At 42.0% G+C, this 24,054-nt stretch overlaps 1 protein-coding gene across 1 annotated transcript in view; it reads right to left on the bottom strand.

Annotated features, from left to right (window-relative positions):
• Positions 1-24,054, bottom strand: part of psme3ip1 (proteasome activator subunit 3 interacting protein 1) — a 111,313-nt gene that overhangs the window by 62,599 nt on the left and 24,660 nt on the right. Inside the window, exon 2 of the mRNA XM_080187113.1 lies at positions 1,632-1,772. Within this exon, the coding sequence (XP_080043239.1) occupies positions 1,632-1,755 (124 nt within the window). The 5' untranslated portion in view covers positions 1,756-1,772. The remainder of the gene's footprint in view (positions 1-1,631; positions 1,773-24,054) is intronic.

Here is a 24,054-nt window from a genome sequence, read left to right as displayed (position 1 = left end):
CAGCCTTGGGTCACTGTCTGTGTGGAATTTGCATGGTCTCCCCATGTCTGCATGGATTTCCTCTGTGCGCTCCGGTTGCCACCAGCAGTCCAGAGAGGTGCAGGGTAGGTGGCTTAGCAATGCTAAATTGTCCCTTTATGTTAAGGGGATGACGGAATGAATAGTGGGGTTACAGGAGTGGGCCTTGGGTGGGATTGTTGTCGGTGCAGGATAGATAGGCCGCACTCTGATTCTGATAATACAGAATAGTAATAATAATACAGAACATTCCTCTCCCCCAGCTGTTTCCCCCAATCTTCCCCCCAACTCCTGCCCTCCAACCTTCCTGCGACCTTCCCCCAACTCCTACTCTCCAACCTTCCTGCGACCTTCCCCACAACTCCCCTCCAACCTTCCTGCGACCTTCCCCCAACTCCTGCCCTCCAACCTTCCTGCGACCTTCCCCCAACTCCTGCCCTCCAACCTTCCTGTGACCTTCCCCACAACTCCCCTTCAACCTTCCTGCGACCTTCCCCCAACTCCTGCCCTCCAACCTTCCTGCGACCTTCACCACAACTCCCCTCCAACCTTCCTGCGACCTTCCCCCAACTCCTGCCCTCCAACCTTCCTGCAACCTTCCCCACAACTCCCCTCCAACCTTCCTGCGACCTTCACCACAACTCCCCTCCAACCTTCCTGCGACCTTCACCACAACTCCCCTCCAACCTTCCTGCGACCTTCCCCACAACTCCCCTCCAACCTTCCTGCGACCTTCCCCACAACTCCCCCGCACCCCCCTGACCTTCCCCTCAATTCCCCCCTCCAACACTGCCCACATAGCATCAAATGGTTCCAAAGTTACAGGGACCCGAATGACCATTTTTCAGGCAGGAACACACTCAATTGCTGCTGCTTCTCCTGGCTCATGGACTTCTAGCAAGCTTTTAAAAAAAAAAATCAGAATTGGAAGCTGCTTAAAAGGTTGGAAGCAACACCAACTAGTAAAATTGATCTGAAGCTGACAGGCTGGCTTATAACTATCAGAACTCTCAGCTTGACATTGATTGTTTTTAAGCCGGTCTTTCAGATCTACAGCTCTGACTGCTCAGTGAGGACAACATAAAATGGTTCGAAATATGAAGCCTGGGACCAGATCCCCACCCAGCCCCCAGTTGTTGACACTGTCAGCACCCCACTCTCCAGGCCCCGCAATGCCACTAGAGCTCAAGAGTTATCATTTTGAATAATTACCAAGCATTTTAATGTCATTTCAAATTTATACTACTTTTCAGCATGGTTCTCTGAGATAATACAGGTGGCAAATATAGTGATTTCCTTTAAGGATTGAACAGCTCAAGTTTTGCCAGTCTTTCCCCATACCTCCGTCCTTTTCCTGTAGGACTTAATCAATCTCTTCTCTGAATCACCATTGGGCTCGAATGCCTTAGTGTTTCAGTGGCCAAAATTGGAGATAGTATAAGACTGCTGCTTTGTTTTAGGAGCAGACCCAACTATGGGTTGGAATTCCTGACCTATCACAAGATCACTTCTGAACCAAAGCAGAGAGTTCCTTCCCTGAACTGAACAATGGTATTTCTATTCAAACTTTTCTACAAGACAGTCCACAAGAGCAGTTCAGAACACGAGTGTACCTTCTGGATCTTCAGGTTTCCGAACCTTTTCCCATTCCTCTTGTCTTTGTTTGCGTCTTTCATCTAATTCAGCTTCAGTTACAAACCGTCTCTTGATGAGGCTATCTTCGGTCCCGCTGTCCATACTTCAATGAAATGAGACTATAATACAATTAAAGAACTTTACTGTTTTATCTACTGTTATGCAATTTTGCCACAAACATGTACTTGTATTTAAAGCAAAACAGAATAGTATTTCATTCAAAGATCAGTATACAGTTGTGTTAACTCTGCAGACTTAATTCTGATACAGGGCTCAAGATCTTTTGCTCACACGTTGTAAGCATTCAGATTGCATTTTCAGTGAAGAACTATTTTCCCAATGAACTAGACTATTGGATGACCCAAGTCGGACATGGTGGGCTTGAGGAAGAGTTCTTGGAATGCTGTCGGGATAGTTTCCTTCAACAGTATGTGAAGGAACCTACGAGGGAGCGAGCTATCTTAGACCTGGTGTTGTGTAACGAGGCAGGTAGAATTAGGGATCTTCTTGTGAGGGATCCTCTTGGGACGAGTGATCATAGTATGATTGGATTTCTGATGCAGACGGAGGATGAGAAAGTAGGGTCCCGAACCTGTGTCCTCTGTTTGAACAGAGGGGAGTATGATAGGATGAGAGCGGAATTGGCGAATGTAGATTGGGAGTGCAGATTGGTTGGTAGGACGGCTGAGGAACAGTGGAGGATTTTTAAGGAGATCTTCTTCGGTACTCAGAAATATATTCCAATGGTAAAGAAGGACCGTAGGAGAAGGGATAACCAACCGTAGTTATCGAAGGGAATAAAGCAGAGTATTAAATTAAAAGCTGATGCATTCAGAGTGGCTAAAAATAGTGGGCAATTAGAAGACCGGGAAAGATTTAAACATCAACAAAGAATGACTAAGAAGGTGATAAAGAAAGGAAAGATAGAGTATGAAGCTAAACTAGCACTAAATATAAAAAAGGACAGTAAAAGTTTTTACAAATATATAAAGAGGAGGAGGCTGGCTAGAGTGAATATTGGACCCTTGGAGGATGAGAGGGGGGATTTAGCGGTGGGCGATGAGGAAATGGCTGAGGCTTTAAATAAGTTTTTTGCCTCGGTCTTCACGGAGGAGGACACAAATAGTTTGCTGGATATTAAAGATAGAAGGATAGTAGGAGATGAGGGCCTAAATGCGATTACTATCACTGGAGAGGTAGTGCTTGATAGACTAATGGGGCTGAAGGTGGACAAGTCCCCAGGACCGGATGGAATGCATCCCAGGGTTCTGAAAGAAATGGCAGAGGTGATAGTGGATGCCTTAGTAATTATTTATCAAAATTCGCTGGACTCCGGGGAAGTGCCAGAAGATTGGAATACTGCTAATGTTACGCCGCTCTTTAAAAATGGTAGCAGGGAATTATAGGCCGGTTAATTTAACGTCTGTAGTTGGGAAAAATGCTAGAATCCGTCATCAAAGAAGAAATAGCAAGGCACCTAGAAAAGAATGGTTTGACCGAGCAGACGCAGCACGGATTCTTTCAGGGGAAGTCATGTTTGACAAATTTATTGGATTTCTATGAGGATGTGACTAGTGCGGTAGACAGAGGGGAACCGGTGGATGTGGTGTTTTTAGATTTCCAAAAGGCGTTTGATAAGATGCCTCACAAAAGATTGCTACAGAAGGTTAGGGTGCACGGAGTTGGGGGTAAGGTGTTAGCCTAGAACCAGAACCCTACAGTGCAGAAAGAGGCCCTTCCGCCCATCGAGTCTGCACCAAACACAATCCCACCCAGGCCCTATCCCCATATCCTTCCATATTATACCCACTAATCCCTCTAACCTACGCATCTCTGGACACTAATGGGCAATTCCTTAGCATGGCCAATCAACCTAACCCACACATCTGTGGACTCTGGGAGGAAACCGGAGCACCCGGAGGAAACCCATGCAGACACGAGGAGAATGTACAAACTCCACATAGTGACCCGAACCGGGAATCAAACCCAGGACCCTGGAGCTGTGAAGCAGCAGTGCTAACCACTGTGCTATCGTGCTGCCCCACGGATAGAGGACTGGCTGTCTAATAGGAAGCAAAGAGTTGATATCAATGGGTGCTATTCTGGTTGGCAGTTGGTGACTAGTGGAGTGCAGCAGGGATCGGTGCTGAGGCCTCAACTGTCTACCATTTATATAGATGATCTGGAGGAGGGTGACGAAATTTGCTGATGACACAAAGATGAGTGGAAAAGCAAATTGCGTGGAGGGTGTGGAAAGTCTGCAGAGAGATCTGGATAGGCTGAGCGAGTGGGCGAGGACCTGGCAGATGGAGTATAATGTTAGCAAGTGTGAGGTTATCCACTTTGGCAGAAATAATAGTAGGAGGGATTATTATTTAAAAGGCAAAAAGCTGCAACATGCTACGGTGCAGAGGGAACTGGAGGTCCTTGTGCACAAGTCGCAAAAACCCAGTCTGCAGGTGCAGCAGGTGATCAAGAAGGCGAATGGAATGTTGGCCTTTATAGCGAGGGGGATAGAATATAAAAGTAGAGAAGTCTTGCTGCAACTGTACAGGATACTGGTGAGGCCGCAGCTGGAGTACTGTGTGCAGTTTTGGTCGCCGCACTTGCGCAAGGATATACTGGCCTTGGAGGGAGTGCAGAGGAGGTTCACTAGGCTGATACCGGAGATGAGGGGGTTGGCCTATGAAGAGAGGCTAAACAGACTGGGTCTGTACTCGGAGTTTAGAAGGATGAGGGGGGATCTTATAGAGACATATAAGATAATGAAGGGGATGGATAGGGTAGAGGTAGAGAGACTGTTCCAGCTTAGAAAGGATAGCAGGACTAGAGGACACAGCTTCAAGATGGGGGGGTGGGGGTGGTGGCAGTTTACATAAGAACATAAGAAATAGGAGCAGGAGTAGGCCATCTAGCCCTTCGAGCCTGCCCCGCCATTCAATAAGATCATGGCTGATCCGTCGTGGCTCAGTTCCACATTCCCGCCCTCTCCCCATAACCCTTAATCCCCTCGCTTATCAAAAACCTATCAACCCGCGTCTTAAAAATATTTAGCGAGGCAGCCTCCACCACTTCAACGGGCAGAGAATTCCAGAGATTCACCACCCTTTGAGTGAAGAAGTTCCTCCTCAACTCCGTTCTAAACCGCCCCCCCTTTATCTTGAGGCTGTGCCCCCTAGTCCTACTGTCCTTTCTGAGCGGGAAGAGTCTCTCCACCTCTATGCTATCCATCCCATTCATCATCTTATATGTCTCAATGAGATCTCCCCTCATTCTTCTAAACTCTAACGAGTACAAGCCTGGTTTATTCAGCCTCTCCTCATAGCTCAACCCCCTCAACTCTGGTATCAGCCTAGTAAACCAATAGAAGCTGGTATTCTGGGAAAGGTATGCCCCTAGAACCATTACCAGGACCACTGCTCTTCTGATGTACATTAATGTTTAGACTAGGGCACAATTACAAAATTTGTGAGCAGAGGGTAGAATTAAACTTCAAGAAGACATAGGCACACTAGTGGAACAGCCAGATACATGACAGTTGAAATTTAATGCAGAAAAATGCAAAGTGATATATTTTAATAGGAAGAACAAGGAGAGCAATATAAATTAAAGGCACAATTCTAAGGGGAATGAGAGAGCGGAGACAACAGGAAGCACATATGCACAAATTATTGAAGGCGGCAGGGAAAGCTGAGGTAGTGGTTAAAAGGGCAGCAGTATTTGTCCTTTTCTCATTCACCATTCTCTGACTGAGTAGCTAAAAGCAATGAGATGGAGGAATCCAATTTGATACTCGTTTTAACTTGTCGCTACAGGAGAAGGTTGTAACAACATAAGTCTACCTAATGAACTCAAAGACAGCACTTTTTAAAACGTTTTATTGTTGTTTAGTATATCAACTGATAGCATCAGGATTCTTGGTCCATTGTCTAGTTCTGTAATTTCCTTTGATCCTTCCTTTAAATTTCAGACTTGTACATTTATCAGCAAGATTTCCCAAGTCTGTGATGGCTTGTAATCATTGAGGGTAACATTTATTTCAATATGATGTAATATACAGAAAACACACCATATTTACTTTTACCAGTACCACAGGCCCAAAAGTAAGTTAAATGCTTGGAGTCAAGGAAAATTCCACGCCCGTGGAAAAATATCCATCAGTATCTTTTCTGTTATCTAAACATCCTGAGTTCCAGATTTTTACTCCAGCATGAGAATTACATGACTGTAAACTCTCAGAAAAACTCCTAAATTATGATCAAATTTAAATTCCTATGAAGCAACAAACTCTAAATTAGTCTGGTGCATAACAACCATTATTTATCATAAGTCATGCCATTTAAGTCAACTCGTTGTGCAAGGAAAACCCATTTTTCCAGCTCAAAAATCATGTTTTTGCATTATACATGACGTATAGGCTGACCCTTATTTCCAGCCATGACATGCTATTCTCACATTAGTTGTCAGCCTCAGCTTTTCACCCTAAATGCATTTTTTAGATCGGAGTTGAGGAGGAACTTCTTCAAAGGGTGGTGAATCTCTGGAATTCTCTGCCCGTTGAAGTGGTGGAGGCTACCTCGCTAAATATATTTAAGTCACGGGTAGATAGGTTTCTGATAGACAGGGGAATTAAGGGTTATGGGGAGAAAGCGGGAAAGTGGAACTGATCCACTTCAGATCAGCCATGATCTTATTGAATGGTGGGGCAAGCTCGAAGGGCTAGATGGCCTACTCCTGCTCCTATTTCTTATGTTCTTATTTCCTCCACTTTACATGCAACGTTATGTGCATCCTGTCAAGCTTGCATGGTGGACAAGTAGTTTCAATCCTACTTGCAACATTGTCGACAAGGCCAATTTTTTGGCGCATGATAAAGTAGGAACCCCAATATGTATGTCGGCTAGCGAACTGGTACACAGTAGTGGAGAACCTATTAACAGATTTCTCAACTGGCACGTTGAGCAAAAGGAATTTGTTAAACTGTTCCACCTCAATGCATGATGAAGCCATTAGGAAATTCTTACATGCAGCTGCAGATTCAAACATAGCAAACTTAACATTTAGCTATCAGAATCATGCGAGGGATAGTTGAGGGGACTTTCCATTAAAAACACATTTTATATGGGAACCAATGAAATCAGGGATAGCAAAAGCTGGGCCTAGAGGAGATCCCATGGTAGAACCATCTATTTTGGGCATGAAAGTAACTGCATGCATTGCTGAGTTTGTAAGTTCAATACCTCGTTTATTCACAGTGCAAGCTTAATATCAAAACAGGACACATCACAGCTATCCTCTGAGCCAATGGCTACCCCAATCAGATAACTGCTCATTGTGCATTGCGCATACTCACAAGTGTGTCTAAGGCCACCATTTGCGAACCTGAGAAGTGCCCAGTCTACTTCAAATTACTTTGGTAGATTATGGTATCTCCAAAATTTGAACAACAGGTGAACTAGCCATTTCACATTCACAGAATCACAGAAACAGAGTGCAGAAGAGGCCCTTCAGCCCATCAAGTCTTCACTGACAGAAACACCTGACCTACCTAACTAATTACATTTATCAGCACTTGGCTCATAATGCTGAATGTTATGATGTGCCAAGTACTCATCCAAGGATTTTATTCTGAGGCAACCCACCTCTACAACCTTCCCAGGTAGCATGTCCCAGACTGTCAACGCCTCTGGATTTAAAGGTTTTTCCTCACATTCCCTCCTAAACCTCCTGCCCCTCACGACTCAGTCTTCTCTGCTCCAACAAAAGCAACACAAGCCTATCCAACCACTCTTCGTAACTTAAGGTGTTCCATCCCAGGCAACATCCTGCTAAATTTCCTTGACACCACTTCCAATGCAATCACATCCTTCCTACAATGTGGCAATCAGAACTGCACACTGTACTCTAGATGTGGCCTCACCAAAGTTCCATACAACTCCACATGACCTCCCTAATTCTGTCATCTCTGCCTCGATTTGAAAAGGCAAGGTTTGATTAGGGATAGTCAACATGGTTTTGTCAGAGGGAAGTCATGCCTAACAAATTTGATTGAATTTTTTGAGCATGTAACCAAATGTGTGGATGAGGGTAGTGCAGTTGATGTAGTTTACGTGGATTTCAGAAAAGCCTTTGACAAAGGTCCACATGGGAGACTTATTAAGACGGCTAATGCCGTTTACTAGGCTTATGCCGGAGTTGAGGGGGTTGAGCTATGAGGAGAGGCTGAATAAATTAGGCTTGTACTCGTTAGAGTTTAGAAGAATGAGGGGAGATCTCATTGAGACATATAAGATGATGAATGGGATGAATAGGATAGAGGTGGAGAGACTCTTCCCACTCAGAAGGGACAGTAGGCCTAGGGCGCACAGCCTCAAGATAAAGGGGGGGTGCGGTTTAAAACGGAGTTGAGGAGGAACTTCTTCACTCAAAGGGTGGTGAATCTCTGGAATTCTCTGCCCATTGAAGTGGTGGAGGCTGCCTCGCTAAATATTTTTAAGATGCGGGTTGATGGGTTTTTGATAAGCGAGGGGATTAAGGGTTATGGGGAGAGGGCGGGAATGTGGAACTGAGCCACGACAGATCAGCCATGATCTTATTGAATGGTGGGGCAGGCTCGAAGGGCTAGATGGCCTACTCCTGCTCCTATTTCTTATGTTCTTATGTAATGCACATGGGATAAAGGAGATCTGATAAGGTGCATTCATAATTAGCTTAGCAGGAGACAGAGGGCGACAACAAATGGCTGTTTTAGTGACTAGAGGCCAGTAACCACTGGTCACAGAATGCCTTTAATTATAATTTAAATTCCCCCAGCTGCTGTGATGGGATTTGAACCCAAGGCACAGGACGCTGCAGTGCTAGTTCACTGATATTATCATTATGCCACCATCTACCCTAGGTTAGTCTTGCTTTGTAGATCTTTAGTCTAATGTTGTCCCAACTGAGCTTTTTTGATTTATTGCAAAAATGAAAGGTCAGCATAGTCCCAGACAACTTTTGAGAGAGCAAACTGGTGATGCTTTAACCTAACAGTCACCACACCTGAGGAGGGAGGCAAGGTTGAAAAGGCGAGGTCTTCCTGAATAACCTCATCATGTAGGGGGAATTTTGGGGTGGGTGGGATCAGGATATTGAATTCGATGATCAGCCATGATGAAAATGAATGGCAGAGCATGCTCAAAGGGCCAAATGGCCTACTCCTGCTTCTATTTTCTATATTTAAAATTTCCTGCTTTTGTTTTTTGTTATATGGCAGTCTTTCTAACACGAGGTTGTTTGTCAATGTATTCTGAGGTTGTATACAAATGTATTCAAATTCCGTCTTAGTGTAAGCAAACATTCTCACTCACTTGCTTTTTTAATAGCTGAATGGGCTTTTAAAAAAACACTTGCAAGCTGTCGTCAATGTTGAATATAAATAAATGCCCCCTATAGACATTGGTAGATGAATTGCAAGATGGCTCTCCATGTTGGCTTATTTTTGATTTCAGTAGGAAACATGGTGACCAAGTGCAATCTCAATTTATAAAATCAGACAGAACAGGCTGCCTCTAACTGTCATGCCACAGAGGTATCTGAAACAAAGTAGAGGAAATCAGTGAGGGGGGGGCTGATTTCATCTTCACGTGCACATTATATTCACTCAGCCTTGAATAATGGGCAATATTGAAAGAATATTAAAATATATGAGAAGAAATAGTGATACAAATTCATTTTGTTTCTTCAGGAATTACCTTCAGGCCATCTCCTGCACAAGTCATGATTGCAGCAAAGCCGCCCAATTTTTTTGCCTTACAAATGGTTAACCTGAGAAAATTGAAACCTACACAGTAAAAAAAATACTGGCACAAAACTAACTAAAAATAACCTATTTCTTACATCAAAAAGACTACCAGTTAAAATAAGCAATCCAACACACACACAAACTACACAATATTAAACAGAAGCCAATTATCAGCCCGCATCTACTATTGCAGCAGTGTGCATACAGTGACAGTATCCACAGGACCAACAGATTGACAGCTCATTTGCTGCAAATTAATAATAACTTCAAAGAACCCAAACACAGTGCGTTGTAAATTATGTTCATCAGTAAAGGCAAAACTTAAGCAAACTATTTTGTTTTGAGAAGTATCAAAGAACAGTGCTGTGCAAAATGGAAACAAAAATAAAGAAGTTCCATTTAAGTCATTGCAGTGCAGTGGTGTGATCAAGTCATTCATTCTTGCTTTAACTGTGTCCCTAAGCTGCAAGAGATTTTTTAAAAAGTCTAATGCTGTTAGTAGTATTTTAGTACCTAAGCAAGAAGTCCATTCTTCCCATCAAGTCTGCACCAACCCACTAACAGAGCATCTTTCCCAGGTCCACCCCATCCCTATAACCCCATGCATTTACCGCATCCCCCCTGCCCCTAACACACACATCTTGGAACACTAAGGGGTAATTTGCCATGGCTAATCTACTTAACCTGCACATCTTTGGACTGCAGAAGAAAGTCCAAGCAGACAAAGAGGGAATGTCACGGTCGCCCACGGCTGGAATCATAGCCGGTCTCTGGTGCTGTGAGGCAGCAGTGCTAACCACTACGACACCCATGTATGGGGTTGTGTGAAATTATGTACATGTGCCAGATCCTGAAAAACCACCAGTAGAACAACTGTATATTCTGTTCTTGTAAGCTTGGGATGTGCCTGGAGGGAGTACTTTGAGCTACGTAACAATGAGAATATAGTACTGAGGGTGCAAGCAATGTCACCTGAAAGTTGTGCAGCAACCCAAAAGTTCCCATACAGACCATATGCAAGTCAATCACTTTAAGTTACCAACCTTTGCTGCCATGCTTAAAAATTTAAAGGGCCCATCCACTTAAACTTAATTGCCTGAACAGTATATAAAAAAAAAGTGCAAGAGATTTAAACACATAACATGGCAAGAAAAGATCGTGAAGCTTATTCATCCAACCAAACCAAAAGGGCCAATCCCAGGAACAATTTTGAAAAATTCTTCCCAACTCTGTAGGGCAATGAAGTCCTCAGCACACACATTTACCCATGACACAGAACTAGATGGACTTGAACAGAACCTTCACCCACACTGGCTCCATTTTCTTTAAGACACATCGCCAGTCCAAAAGTGAATGCCTTCTTCCATCACACCAGCCCAAAGACTGCATACAACCTTCTTACTGAATATTACTTCCCATACTGTTCAATAGTCAAGTTCCACTTCAAGACTTAACAATCATGGAAGGTGAATTCATAATATGACCAACCACGTTGATTAGCAACCTGTAAAGCCTTCCAATATGCCTGATGGCAGGTAATAACTGTGGGAGAGCTTCCTGGTCAATCATAATATTGCAGAAGGCAATATAAAACTACGGCAGCCTTTTGCCAAGCATAATCACGGGCCAATCCAATGGAAGTCCATGGTCGCCAAAGGACTCTTCAATAGACCTGCCTGTTATCACAGAATCATAAAATCCTATAGTGCAGCAGGCCTATAGGCTTCCATTTGACCCATCAAGTCTGCATTGAGCACAATCCCACCCGGACCTTATTCCTATAACCCCATGCATTTACCCCAGCTGTCCCCCTGACATTCAGGGGCAAACCACCTAACCCACACATGGCCAAATCACCTAACCCATACATCTTGGATTGGGGGAGGAGACCAGAGCACCCAAAGGAAACCCATGCAGACATGGAGAGAAGCTGCAAATTCCCACAGACAGGCGACCCGAGGCCAGAATTGAACCCGGGTCCCTGGCACTGTGAGGCAGTAGTGCTAACCACTGTGCTACCATATCACCCCTATTATGTTCTGAGAAATTGCAAGTGCCTTGTTTCTACAACCTCTTTGGTAGCTTACAACATGTGAACATCACTATCTGTGTGTGGTTGTATAATTTATTTGTGCATTCACATTCTCATTTAACTTTCAATTCATATTTCTTTACCTTGGAGCTATATTAACATTGGAAAACTGCTTCTGGATCAAGATTATTCTTCTCTTTGACTTAAATATATAAAGAATTTCAGTTTAAAAATAACTTTCTCCCACTGTAAACATCCATTATACCTTTGGTCTTTTCTCATTGTTCAAGTGCCCAATCCTGTTTTTGGACTTCTTTTGTACTTCCTGGAATTCATTGTGGTCTGCCTAGAACTTTCAGATTGGATCAATGCTTCACACTAGCTAACAACTAGCATTTTGTCCTTCAAGCCATACACCCCAAGATTCTTTCCATCATCATTGCATACTATGCTGCTAATCTGTTTCTAAGATTTCCCACAAGAGCCTCTGGGATGCCTCATTTCTTGTACACTATTCATATTTATTTTATATTCACAGTGCTTATTCCTATTCCAGTACCACTGGGACAAGTCTTGACTCAGTAATAGACAAATTAGAAACATTACCCTTCAACCATCATCACTAAAAAGTCATTCTTATTTAATCAGAGATTGCTGTGCATAAACTGGATGCTACATTTCCTACATTATAACAGTGACTGCACTTGAAAAGTATGTTTAGATTGCAAAATACTTTAGAATGTTCTAAAAGTATTCAGGTTATCAAATTTTTAATGTTTGAGAAAGCAAACATTCCTGTCCTGGCTTTGAAACCATTAAAAATTTACAAGCTGGGGAGTTTATACATGTAAGCACAAAGTGGCAGAATTCTCTCCCACTGGGCAAAATATGATTGTAAAAAGTCTGACAACACCAGGTTTTAGTCCAACCTATTTATTTGATAATATACTCGCAAGCTTTCGGGTTAGCCCCTTCGTCACCTGAACAAAGGTGAAAAACCTGACGAAGGGGCTAACCCGAAAGCTTGCGAGTATATTATCAAATAAATAGGTTGGACTAAAACCTGGTGTTGTCAGACTTTTTACTGTGTTTACGCCAGTCCAACGCCAGCATACCCACATCAAAATATGATTCACAGGTCACAATGTAACAGAGGTCCTGTAGCATACTATAAGCTTCAGCTAAAAGTAACACAAAACTTTCACAATTGAACTATACTGACGTGCAAGTTTCACTGGTGTAGTTCACAAGTAGCAATAACTTAAGTAACACAGTAAAAAGATGAGAAAATGGTTTCCCAGAAGGGATGATGAAAAATAAAGCAACTCACTCTAGGTAGCTTCCACACATTGAAGAGACATTTCATTTTGAAAAGAAACAAAAAAAAAACAAAGCAAAGGTTGACATGTAAACACACTGCATTAATCAGAAGAAATCATTATCAGGGGAAATTTGCATCAAAAGTTGAAACAAATTGAAAAGCTTAATGAATGTTCATACAGGACACGCTGACATTTAAGCAAAATTAAAACTCAAATCTCAACATCAAGAAACAAATTCCAATTACTTTTATCAAAGTTTAATTTATTATGGATATTAAGGTTAAGGATCATCACATACTACGCGTTACGTTCATAGACCTAAATTAGACATCGGACTATGCTGCTCAAATTTCAGATTTTGTGTGATGGAAATAAAACCCAATCTCCTGTCTTCAACTTCATACATTGAAATGCTTCATTTTAACATCAAGAAATTGGATATTACCAAACCCCAATTACTTTTGCAATCTGTCAATTTTCTCCCTTACTGCATTTTCACTTGAATGAATCATTTGGAAACCATGCCAGAAGCAGGGAGGTCACCGACATAAAAGTGACAGTAAAAGCACAATAACTGGGGAAAGCTACATATTTGGCTCCGCATCAAATGGTACCAGCAACTTCCCAAGACTGAGACTCCAATATTAGCACTGTGCCACAGAAAGCAGATACTAGTGTGCCTCTTCCCTCCCTCTTACATGCTCTATAACAGCATTGGGAGTTTTACAGATATTTTCTAGTTCAAACCCACTTCACAGACCAGAACATATAATGTAGACTGACACTTCAGCATAATCTTGAAGAAGTACTGAAATGTTAGCAGTGCTGGCCTTTGAATGAGATTCTAATGTTAATTTATTAGTCACAAGTAGGCTTACATTAACACTGTTAATTTATACAATTGATAATCAATTGACTCAACCTTTGATAATTGAATATTTAACACATGAAACCAGTCCATTATAAATTAAGTCTTACAAGTAGTTTCCGATTCCTAGTGGAATGGTGTAACTCCCCTGTCTGGGGTGCTTCCACCAGTGTGTTGTTGGTAGAAAGCACAATGACGGGCGTCTCTTCAGGTACTGGCATCTCAGTTCCATCTATTTCCATGGGGAAATCAGTTGTGCCTGCAACAGATGACCTCGTACTTCAATGCTTGGATAATAAAGTTACAGTGAAATTCCCCTAGTCACCACACTCTGGTGCCTGTTTGGTCAATACACCTAAACCAGCACGTTTTTCAGATTGTGGGAGGAAACCAGAGCACCCAGAGGAAACCAGGGCACACATAGGGAGAACATGCAATCTCCACACAAACAGTGAGCCAAGCCGGGAATTGAACTCAGGTCTCTGGCGCTGTGAGGCAGCAGTGCTAAGCAGTATGCTGCCCCGTCCAAGGCTTTGCCTATTCCCTCAGGCAGACACATATGACATCACTTGAAGCAGAGTTGGGGGAGGGGGGAGTCGATAGTTCTCCTGCATCCCGACAAAATACTTACTTCAAAATCAATATCAATTAAATAGATCATCTGGCAATTTATCTCAATGCTCTCCATGGGGCCTTGATTATGTAAATTAGCTGCTGCATCTCCCTAGAATGAAACAATGGCATCCATCCCTCTTATCAGCAAAAATAGAAAGTTTAAAACAATACTGCAAAAACTTTCAAATGTTTGAAAGTATTTATCTGCGACCATTTCTGTCTCTCCTCTCCGTTCCGTATTTTTATTATGCTATGTCACATATACATCATTTCCCAAAGACAGCTCTTTTTTCTATTGATTCATGGGACATGGACGTTGCTAGCTGGCTGGCATCTATTGCCCATCCCTAGTTGCCCTTGAGAAGTTGGTGGTGAGCTGCCTTCTCAAATCACTGCAGTCCACAGGCAGTGGATTGACCCACAAAGCCATTTGGGAGAGAGTTCCAGGATTTTGACCTGGTGACTCTGAAGGAACGGCGATATATTTCCAAATCAGCATAGTGAGTGGCTTAGAGGGGAACTTGCAAGTGGAGGTGTTCCCATGTACTTATTGCCTTTGCCCTTCTAAATGGAAGTGGTCTTGGGTTTTCAAAGCATTGTCTAAGGATCTTTGGTGAATTTCTGTAGTGTATCTTATAGATAGGACATACTGCTGTCACGGAGCGTCGGTGGGAAAGAGCGGATGTTTGTGGATGTGTGCCAATCAAGTGGGCTATTTCGGCCTGGATGGTGTCAAGCTTCTTAAGTGTTATTGGAGCTCCACCCGTTCAAGCAAGTGAGGAATATTCCATCACACTCCAAAGTTTGCTTTGTAGATGGCGGATAAGTTTTGAGAAGTCAGGTGAGTTCACACTGCAGTATTTTTCCTTTCTGACCTGGTCTTGTTTATGTGGCAGATCCAGTTGAGCTTCTGGTCAATGTTAATCCCAAGGATGTTGACATGGGGCATTCAGTGATGGTAACACCATTGAATATCAAGGGGAGGTGGTTAAATTGTCTCCTGTTGGTGATGGTCATTGCCTGGTATTTGTCTGGCACAAACATTACTCGCCACTTGTCAGCCCGAGCCGGAATATTGTCCAGATCTTACTGCATTTGAACATGGAACTACTTCAGTATCTGAGTCGTCATGAACAGTGCTGAATGTTGTGCAATCATCAGTGAACAACCCCACTTCTAACCTTATGACAGAGGGAAGGTCATTGATGGAGCAGCTGAAGATGGTAGAGCCTAGGACGCTACCCTGAAGGACTCCTGCAGAAACGGAGCTGAAATGACTGACCCAACACAATCAACTTACTATGTGCCAGACATGACTACAAAGAGTTTTTCCCTGATACCCATTGTTCCAGTTTTGCTGGGGTTCCTTGATGCCATGCTCAGTCAAATACGGGCCTTGATGTTAAGGGCTGTCACTCTCACACCACCTCTGAAATTCAGTTCTTGTCCATGTTTGAACCAAGGTTGGGAGTTACTGAGCAGGTACTGCTCAATAGCACTGTTGATGACCTCTTCCACCATTTTACTGATGATCGAGAGTAGACTGACTGGGCAGTAATTGATAGGGTTGGATTTGTCCTGCTTCTTACGCACAGGACATACCTAGGCAATTATCTACATTGTTGGGTACATGCCTGTACTCCAATTGTACAGAAAGAGCTTGGCCAGGGGAGCGGCAAGTTCTGGGTCACAAGTCTTTAGTACTGTGCTGGAATGTTATCAGGACCCATTGCCTTTGCAGTATCCAGTGCCTCCAACCGTTTCTTGATATCACGTGGAGTGAATCAAAATGGCTGGAGACTGGTATCTATGATGCTGGAGTCACTCAAGGCCAAGATGGATCATCCATGTGGCACTTCTGGCTAAAAATTGCTACGAATGCTTCAGCCATATCTTTTGCACTGATGTGCTGGGCTCCTCCATCACTAAGAATGGAGATGTTTGTAGTAATGCCTCCTTCAGTGAGTTGTTTAATTGTCCACCACCATTTTCCACTAGATGTGGCAAGACTGCAGAGCTTGAATCTGATCCACTGGTTGTGGGATCACTTAGCTCTATCACTTGCTGTTTCATGCAAGTAGCCCTGTTTGGTAGCTTCACCAGGTTGACACCTCATTTTCAGGTATGCTTGGTGCTGCTCCTAACATGCTTTCCTGCATTTCACCAGGGTTGATCCCTTGGCTTGATGGTAATGGTTGAGTGGAGGATATACCAGGCCATGAGGTTGCAGATTGTGCTGCTATTAATGGCCCACAGTGCCTCATGGATGCCCAGTCTTGAGTTACTAGATTTGTTTGAAGTCTATCCCATTTAGCACAGTGATAGTTCCACACAACATGGACATTAAAGTGAAGACAGGAATTTGTCTCCACAAGGACTGTGCAGTGGCCACTCTTACCAATACTGTAATGGACAGATGCATCTGCAGTCAGCAAATTGGTACGGATGACATCAATATGTTTCTCCCTCTTGTTGATTCCCTCACCATCTGCCACAGATCCAATCTAGCAGTTACTTCCTTTAGGATCCAACTAGCTCGTTCAGTAGTGCTGCTGCTAAGCCACTCTAGGTGATGGATACTGAAATCCCCCAACCACAGTACATTTTGCACCCTTGCCACCTTCAGTGCTTCCTCCAAGTGTCCATGGAGGAGTACTGATTCATCAACTGAAGGAGGATGGTACATGGTAACCAGTAAGAGGTTTCCTTGCCCACGTTTAACCTGAAGCCACGAGACTTCATGGGGTCTGGAGTCTATGTTGGGGACTCCGACAGCAACTCCTTCTCGAATCTATCCCATTGTGTTGACCTCTGCTGTGCCTGTCCTGCTGGTGCGACAGATCAACTCCAGGGATGACAATGGTGGTGGGTGCATGGAACGTTGTCTGTCAGGTACAATTCCATGAGAATGACTGTGTCAGGTTACTGTTTGACAAGTCTGTGAGACAGCTCTCCCAATTTTGGCACTAGTCCCCAGGTGTTACTAAGGAGAACTTTGCAGGGGCAACAGGGCTGTTTAGTTTTATCATTCTCTTTTCTGGTGCCTAGATCAATCCCAGGTCCATCCAGTTTCATTTCTTTGTTGAGACTTTGGAGTGATTGATACAACTGAGTGTCATTTCCGAGGGCAACTGAGTGTCAACCACATTGCTGTGACTCTGGAGTCATATGGGGCCAGATCAGGTAAGGAAAGCAGATTTTCTTCCCTAAAGGACATTAGTGAACCAGATGGATTCTTCCAACAATTGACAATAGTTTCATAGTTCTCAGTAGTTTCTTAATTCCAGATGTTTTATATTGAATTCAATTTCCACAATCTGCAGTGGCATGATTCAAACCCCAGAGCATTAGCTGAGTTTGTGGATTATTAGTCCAGCGATAATACCACTTGGCCATTACGTGCCCATCTTGATTTATTATTGTCACATATTAGCATACAGTGAAAAGTATTGCGCATTACACAGACAAAGTGTACTAACGTTCATAGAGAAGGAAATGAGAGAGTTCAGAATGTGATATTACAGTCATAGCTAAGGTGTAGAGAAAGAGCAACTTAATGCAAGGTAAGTCCATTCAAAAGTCTGATTGCAGTAGGGAAGCTGTTCTCAAGTCGGTTTATACGTGACCTCAAATGTTTGTACCTTTTTCCTGACGGAAGATGAAAGAGAGAATGTCCAGGGTGCATGGGGTCCTTAATTATGCTGGCTACTTTGCCAAGGTAGCAGGAAGTGTACACACAGTGAATGGATGAAAGGCTGGTTTGAGTGATGGATTGGGCTACATTCACGACCTCTTGTAGTTTCTTGCAGATGTGGGCAGAGCAGGAGCCGTACCAAACTGTGATACAACTAGAAAAAAAGCTTTTTATGGTGCAATCAATAAAAATTGGAGTCAGAGCTGACATGCTATTTCCTTAGTCTGCTGAGGAAGTGGAGGCATTGATGGGCTTTCTTAATTATAGTGCCAGCATCAGGGGGACCAGGACAGGCTGTTGATGATTTGGACACCTAAAAACTTGAACATCTCGACCCTTTCTACTTCACCCCCATTGATATATACAGGAGCTTGTTCTCCTGTGAGCTGCCTGAAGTTAATGACAATTTCCTTCATTTTGTTGACACTGAGGAAGAGATTATAGTTGCTGCACCAATTCAACAGATTCTATATCTCATTCCTGCACTCTGTCTCGTCATTATTTGAGATTCAACCCACTACGGTGGTGTCATCAGCAAACTTGAAAATCAAATTGGAGGGGAATTTGGCCACACAATCACAGATGTACAAAGAGTATAGCACAGGGCTGAGAACACAGCTTTGTGGGGCACTGGTGTTGAGGATGATTGTGGAGGTGGTGTTGTTGCCTATCCTTACTGATTGTGGTCTATGCTTCCATGTTTGTTAATTTTGTCTTCTATTTGACAAGAGTCACATGGGTAAGTTCTCTTCTAGATTTCCTTGCCTCAAAACAGCCCATGAAACTAAGAAATTACAAACCAATTACAAATAGAACATTTTTCCCCTCTCAGCATTTCAGTCAACAAGGACAGACGGAGAACCATGTAAATACTGATTGTTACTGGAAGCGCAGGGAGTTCTTTAGAATTCATTCTGGGGCACCAAAGGAAAATCCAGAACAGAGATAAAATAACATGCTGCTCTACAATGTTACTTTATCAAATGCTCCTCAAAAGGTGAAGATAACCACTTTGGACTGAGCCTCATCGGAATCACTCAATCTCTGGCCATGAATTCAAAATCAAGTTGAGCTGCTGTACAGTCTAACAACAACGTCTCATTCACAGAGCTAATTAAGTGTTTGTTTTCAAATACCTACCCACTCTTCCATTCGAAAAACCAGCAAACGTATTTGCAATAAAAATATTGCATAATTGAAATGCCATCCAACCCGCCACACTATTCCAGATGGTTTTCAGTGTTTCCACTTGTTAAATGTCATATCAAATTTCTAAAGGCTTGTATAAGTAGCTGCCAATGCCCAAATACATAATTGTATGATTAATTTAAATGAACGCTAAGTACAATCTCTTTTTAATCAATATTCAGCCTCTAATTCTAGCCATTAAAATGGAATGCAGTCCACTGTTACGAACTGTCAACACTTGAATTAGAAAGTTATCCAAATCAGTCATTTTAGATCAAGGTCGACAAGCTCCCTGATTACATTTATGTAATCGCTAAAGATCTTATTTCTGCTTAATTGCAACAAACACCTCATATTTGTAGCAAGATAGAGTTAGAAAGGAAATATTGGGGGTGAGGAGATTTGGTAGAGCATTCAAAATTATGAATCTGAACTGTCGCCACACATGCAATAATCGAGAATGAGAGGGCACAGATCTAAAGCGATTGGCAAAAGGACCAAAAGCAACAGATGGAATTTTTTTCATGCAGTGAGCAATTAAAGTCTGAGTTTGTGGTAGAGGCAGGCGTGTGTATTGCCTGAGTGTACAGTGGAGGCAGGTTCAGTCGAAGCATTCAAAGTGGAATTAGACTGTTAACTGAATAGGAATAACGTGCAGGGTTAAATGGAGAAGACGGGAGAATGGCACTCAGTGCATTGCTCATTCAGACAGCTAGTGCAGACATGATGGATCGAGTGGCTTCCTCTGTATTGTAACTATTAAGTTACAAAGTTGCTTTAAAATCTAGGGTCCATGGCTCAAGGACAAAGGAGGATTTGTTGATTATATGTGGAAGTTTAGAAAATGTTTACTCCTTTGGAGGTTAAATAAATGGAAAACATTATTCCCAGCATGACACCTTTCTACCATTCAGCATTTAAATTCAAAATACTTCACCACTATTTACAAAACAAGTTTTAATAACACAACAAGAAACATAGCCATACATCTCATTCTAGTCCAGATCTCTCTTCAGAACAATCAAACCATTGCTATCACCTTCCTGCGGTATTCATCAAGAATTCATCAAACTGTATTTGAATGCTTCAATGAAATCACCATTTAATAAGAGGCACAATCTCCAATAAATCACTTCTCCAAGGTATTCCTTCTTCTAGATCAAACTCAGATGTCATTCATAATGATCTACTGATTCTCACTGCAAAAGGTTTCTGCATATTGATTCCTTTAAGAATTTTTATGCATAGTATTTTTCATTGTGAGAGATTTAAATACATTAGCAACTCTTCATTAGTCTATCATTTAATGCCGAGAACTCATTTTGATGGCATTTCCAAAACCCTTTCCCTACCTCTTAATAGCTTGTAGGGATTCACATGTCGTCCATTCAGTGTATTTATATCAGACCTATTTAGATGTGGTGACATAATTTCAACATTAATTATCAATTAAATATAAATCTTTATCTTGACTCCTGTTAAAGGTATGTTCCTTTCATTTTCAATCACATCTGTCCTTATCACTATCAATGTCAATAGAATACCTCTCAGTATTAAATGCAATTTACGATTCATCTGGCAAGTTGCTAGGTCCCTACAGAACTTGGAGAATTTTATCCCTTTCCTTGATGCATCCCACACAACTCGGTACCTCTACATTTTTTTAATCTATCTATCAAGGTCAGTGACAAGCACAAGGAATAGATGCTCCTGGAATAAGAAGAGACTACTCCACATCACAGCTCTCCAATTACAACAGCCACCCTCAATTTAAGTTTAGTTACAAAATCATTCTGAGTCCCTAATAACTTCAACATAGTTACAAGTCTTTTCTGCCTTCAAATTCTAGACACCCATCCTTGACCAGTCACTCTATTAATATTCTGAAATAATTCAAAAAATTAACTTGCAATGAGATACTTCATTCTCATTAAATATTCACTCTCTCTTTTATAATAAACTCCCAACATTTTTCTTACCAGATGTCAAATTAATGACTTATAATTCCTGAGATTGTGTTTGACCTTTTAACATTAGGTCTTTTTCAATGAGCTGCTACTATTCATGGATTAATGAGCTCCCCCCACCTCCACTTTTCTTCAATCCCTTGAGTATTTTTGGTAGCATTTCATCTTCTGTTGTGCCTTGTGCATCCTTCTGCATTCCAGATTTTCAAAAGAATGTTTTATAATGAATCGGCAGAAACCCCTAGTAACTAACCGGATGAATCATTTGTTCTATGTGGATACCTTGCGCAATAAGAAATTCTCAAATCATCCTGGAAGGTTTTCCAAATGGCAAGGACAGAATTGTTCCAATGCAGACTGAAGCCATTTGACCACTTGAATTTCACCAGCTTTCCAAATGAGCATGACTGAATGCCATTTCCCTGCCCTTTCCCCATACCATTGCATTGTTTCTATTCAAATCATCATCTAATGCCCACTTGAAAGCCTCGATTGAATCTGCCTCCACCACACCACCAAGCAGTGCATTCCAGACTCGAACAACTCATAATGTGAACAAGGCTTTTCTCAGATCACATTTGCTTCTTTTGCAAATCATTTTAAATAGCGTCCTCTCATTCTAGATCCTTTTGCAAGTGGAAACTTCCTCCCTATCTCCTCCGTCCAGCTCATGACTTTGAGTGTCTCAATCAAATGTCTTCTTAGCCTATTTCTCTTCAAGAAGAACAATCCCAGCCTCTCCATTCTATCCTAATACTGGAGTTTCTCATCCCTGGAACCATTCTTGTAAACCTCTTCTGTAGTCTCCCCAATGCATTCACTTCACATCTATATAGTGTAGCATCAGGAACTGTACTCAATATTCCAGCTGAGGTCTAACTAGTGTCTTGTATAGGGTCAGCGTAACCTCCTTGCTCATATACTTTGTTTCTATTAATAAAGCCCAGAATACTATGTGCTTTATTAAATGCTCTCTCCATCTGTCCTGCCACCTATAATGATCTATGCACATGCACACCAAGGTCCCTTGACTCCTCCTCCCCTTTCTGAATGTTTCCCTTATTTTGTATTGTGTTTCTATGTTATTCCTACCAAAATACATCACCTCACACTTCATTGAACATCATCTGCCATCTATCTGCCCACCCCACCAGCTTGTCTGTTCTTTTGAAGTTTTACACTGTCTTCTTCATAGTTTACAATACTTCCAAGTTTTGTATCATCTGCAAACGTTGACCCTCCATTGCACACCAAGATCTAGATCATTAATATGTATCAAGAAAAGCAAGGGTCGCAATACCAATCTCTGAGGAACACCACTACAAACTTTCCTCCAGCACGGAAAATATCCATTAACCATTACTATCTGCTTCTATTATTCAGCCAATTTCATATCCACATTTCTACTGTCCTTTTTATTCCATGATTGATAACTCTGCTCAGGTCTATTGCGTGACATTGGATTGAGTGCCTTCTGAAAGTCCATATCACATCAACAACATTATCCCACATCGCTCGAGCAAGTTAACGAAATGCAATTTCCTCTTTAGAAATCCATGCTGGCTCTTCCTAATCAACCTAAATTTTTCCATGTGACTACTAATTCTATCTTGAATAAATGTTTCATTGAACCTCTACAGTGCAAAAGGAGACCATGCAGTCTACCAGGCTACAATCCCCAAGAAGCTTGCCCACTACTGATATAAAATTGACTGGCCTTAAATTGCTGGGGCTTTTCTTGTAACCTTTTTTTGAACAACAACATTGTTAAAACATTGACTATAATTAGTAATAAATCTGTGATAACTCCTCTCTTCACCAAAGTAAAAGGATAGCAATGTACACGTTCCTACTGCATTCATAGCAATCACTGAGAATATAAAAGCCAAAAGGTTGATGTGTAGTTTGTCATCTCATGCTGTCCTGCACGTATGCAGAAGTGCCATTAATCACGCTCTGTAGTCTAGCTGTACCGAGTACCAAGTGTTTTAACTGTCGTGTAAGGACTTATTGCAATGAAAGCGTGTACAAAGTTGATTGCTTTTTAGAGCATTATGAACTGTGCATGCAGCTACCGCTCTATTGGTGTAAAAGAGAGAGGGACAAGTTGTAATAGGCTAGTGCTCTGGAAGCCCACCTACAGACTGGGATAAGTATTTGGAAAAAGTAGAACAAAGAAGTTAGTTTTGCCTGGGTGTGCGGGACCACTGATGCCTGCTCACCCTAAGGAAAACTAGCTCCGACGTCGTAAAAGAATAAAGGTATAAATCTTCTATCCGGAGATGACTTGATTATTATCAAACCATGCCGAATGCAGAGTGCCAAACCTTGGAAATTGTCATACCAAAGGTAAGATGCAGAAAACCAGTTACCTGCTTTCACAATAATGACAATTTTGATATTTAGTGACATTAGTACAGGCAAACTAAATAGAAAGCTAATTCCATAAAGCACAACTATATCTGTACCTCATAAGGAGAGAATTTAAACTTAGCTAGCTACACTTATGGTGTTGAGAGATACTCTCAAAATGAATTGAGAGACAATGGTTGAAAATCTGAATGACAGCAATCTCATAAGCAAATTAAATATTTTAAACAAAAACAGCTGCCTTCTTGAATGTAGAATAAGGAGCTTATGATAAATCCTGTTAGAGTATTACAATGCACACCTACAGTACCATTAAAAAAAACAGAACACAGGGTTCACACATCTTGTCTAATGCCATTGAAATTAAAATTTAATAAAGCATCTTTGGGATGGGGACTTTAATCATAAAGAAATTCTCTCAACTTCATCTACTTCATGCCTTGTCATGCATTATTGGGCAACTTCAAAATGTGCAGTGGGTGGTTTTATAAACTAAAGCAAAGAACAAAGAACAAAACAGCACGGGAAACAGGCCCTACAAGCCCGCGCTGCCATTTTAACA

This window comes from Carcharhinus amblyrhynchos, chromosome 4, assembly GCF_965287045.1.
Source record: "Carcharhinus amblyrhynchos chromosome 4, sCarAmb.v2.hapA, whole genome shotgun sequence".
NCBI lineage: Eukaryota > Metazoa > Chordata > Chondrichthyes > Carcharhiniformes > Carcharhinidae > Carcharhinus > Carcharhinus amblyrhynchos.
This window is presented reverse-complemented; position numbering and strand designations above follow the sequence as displayed.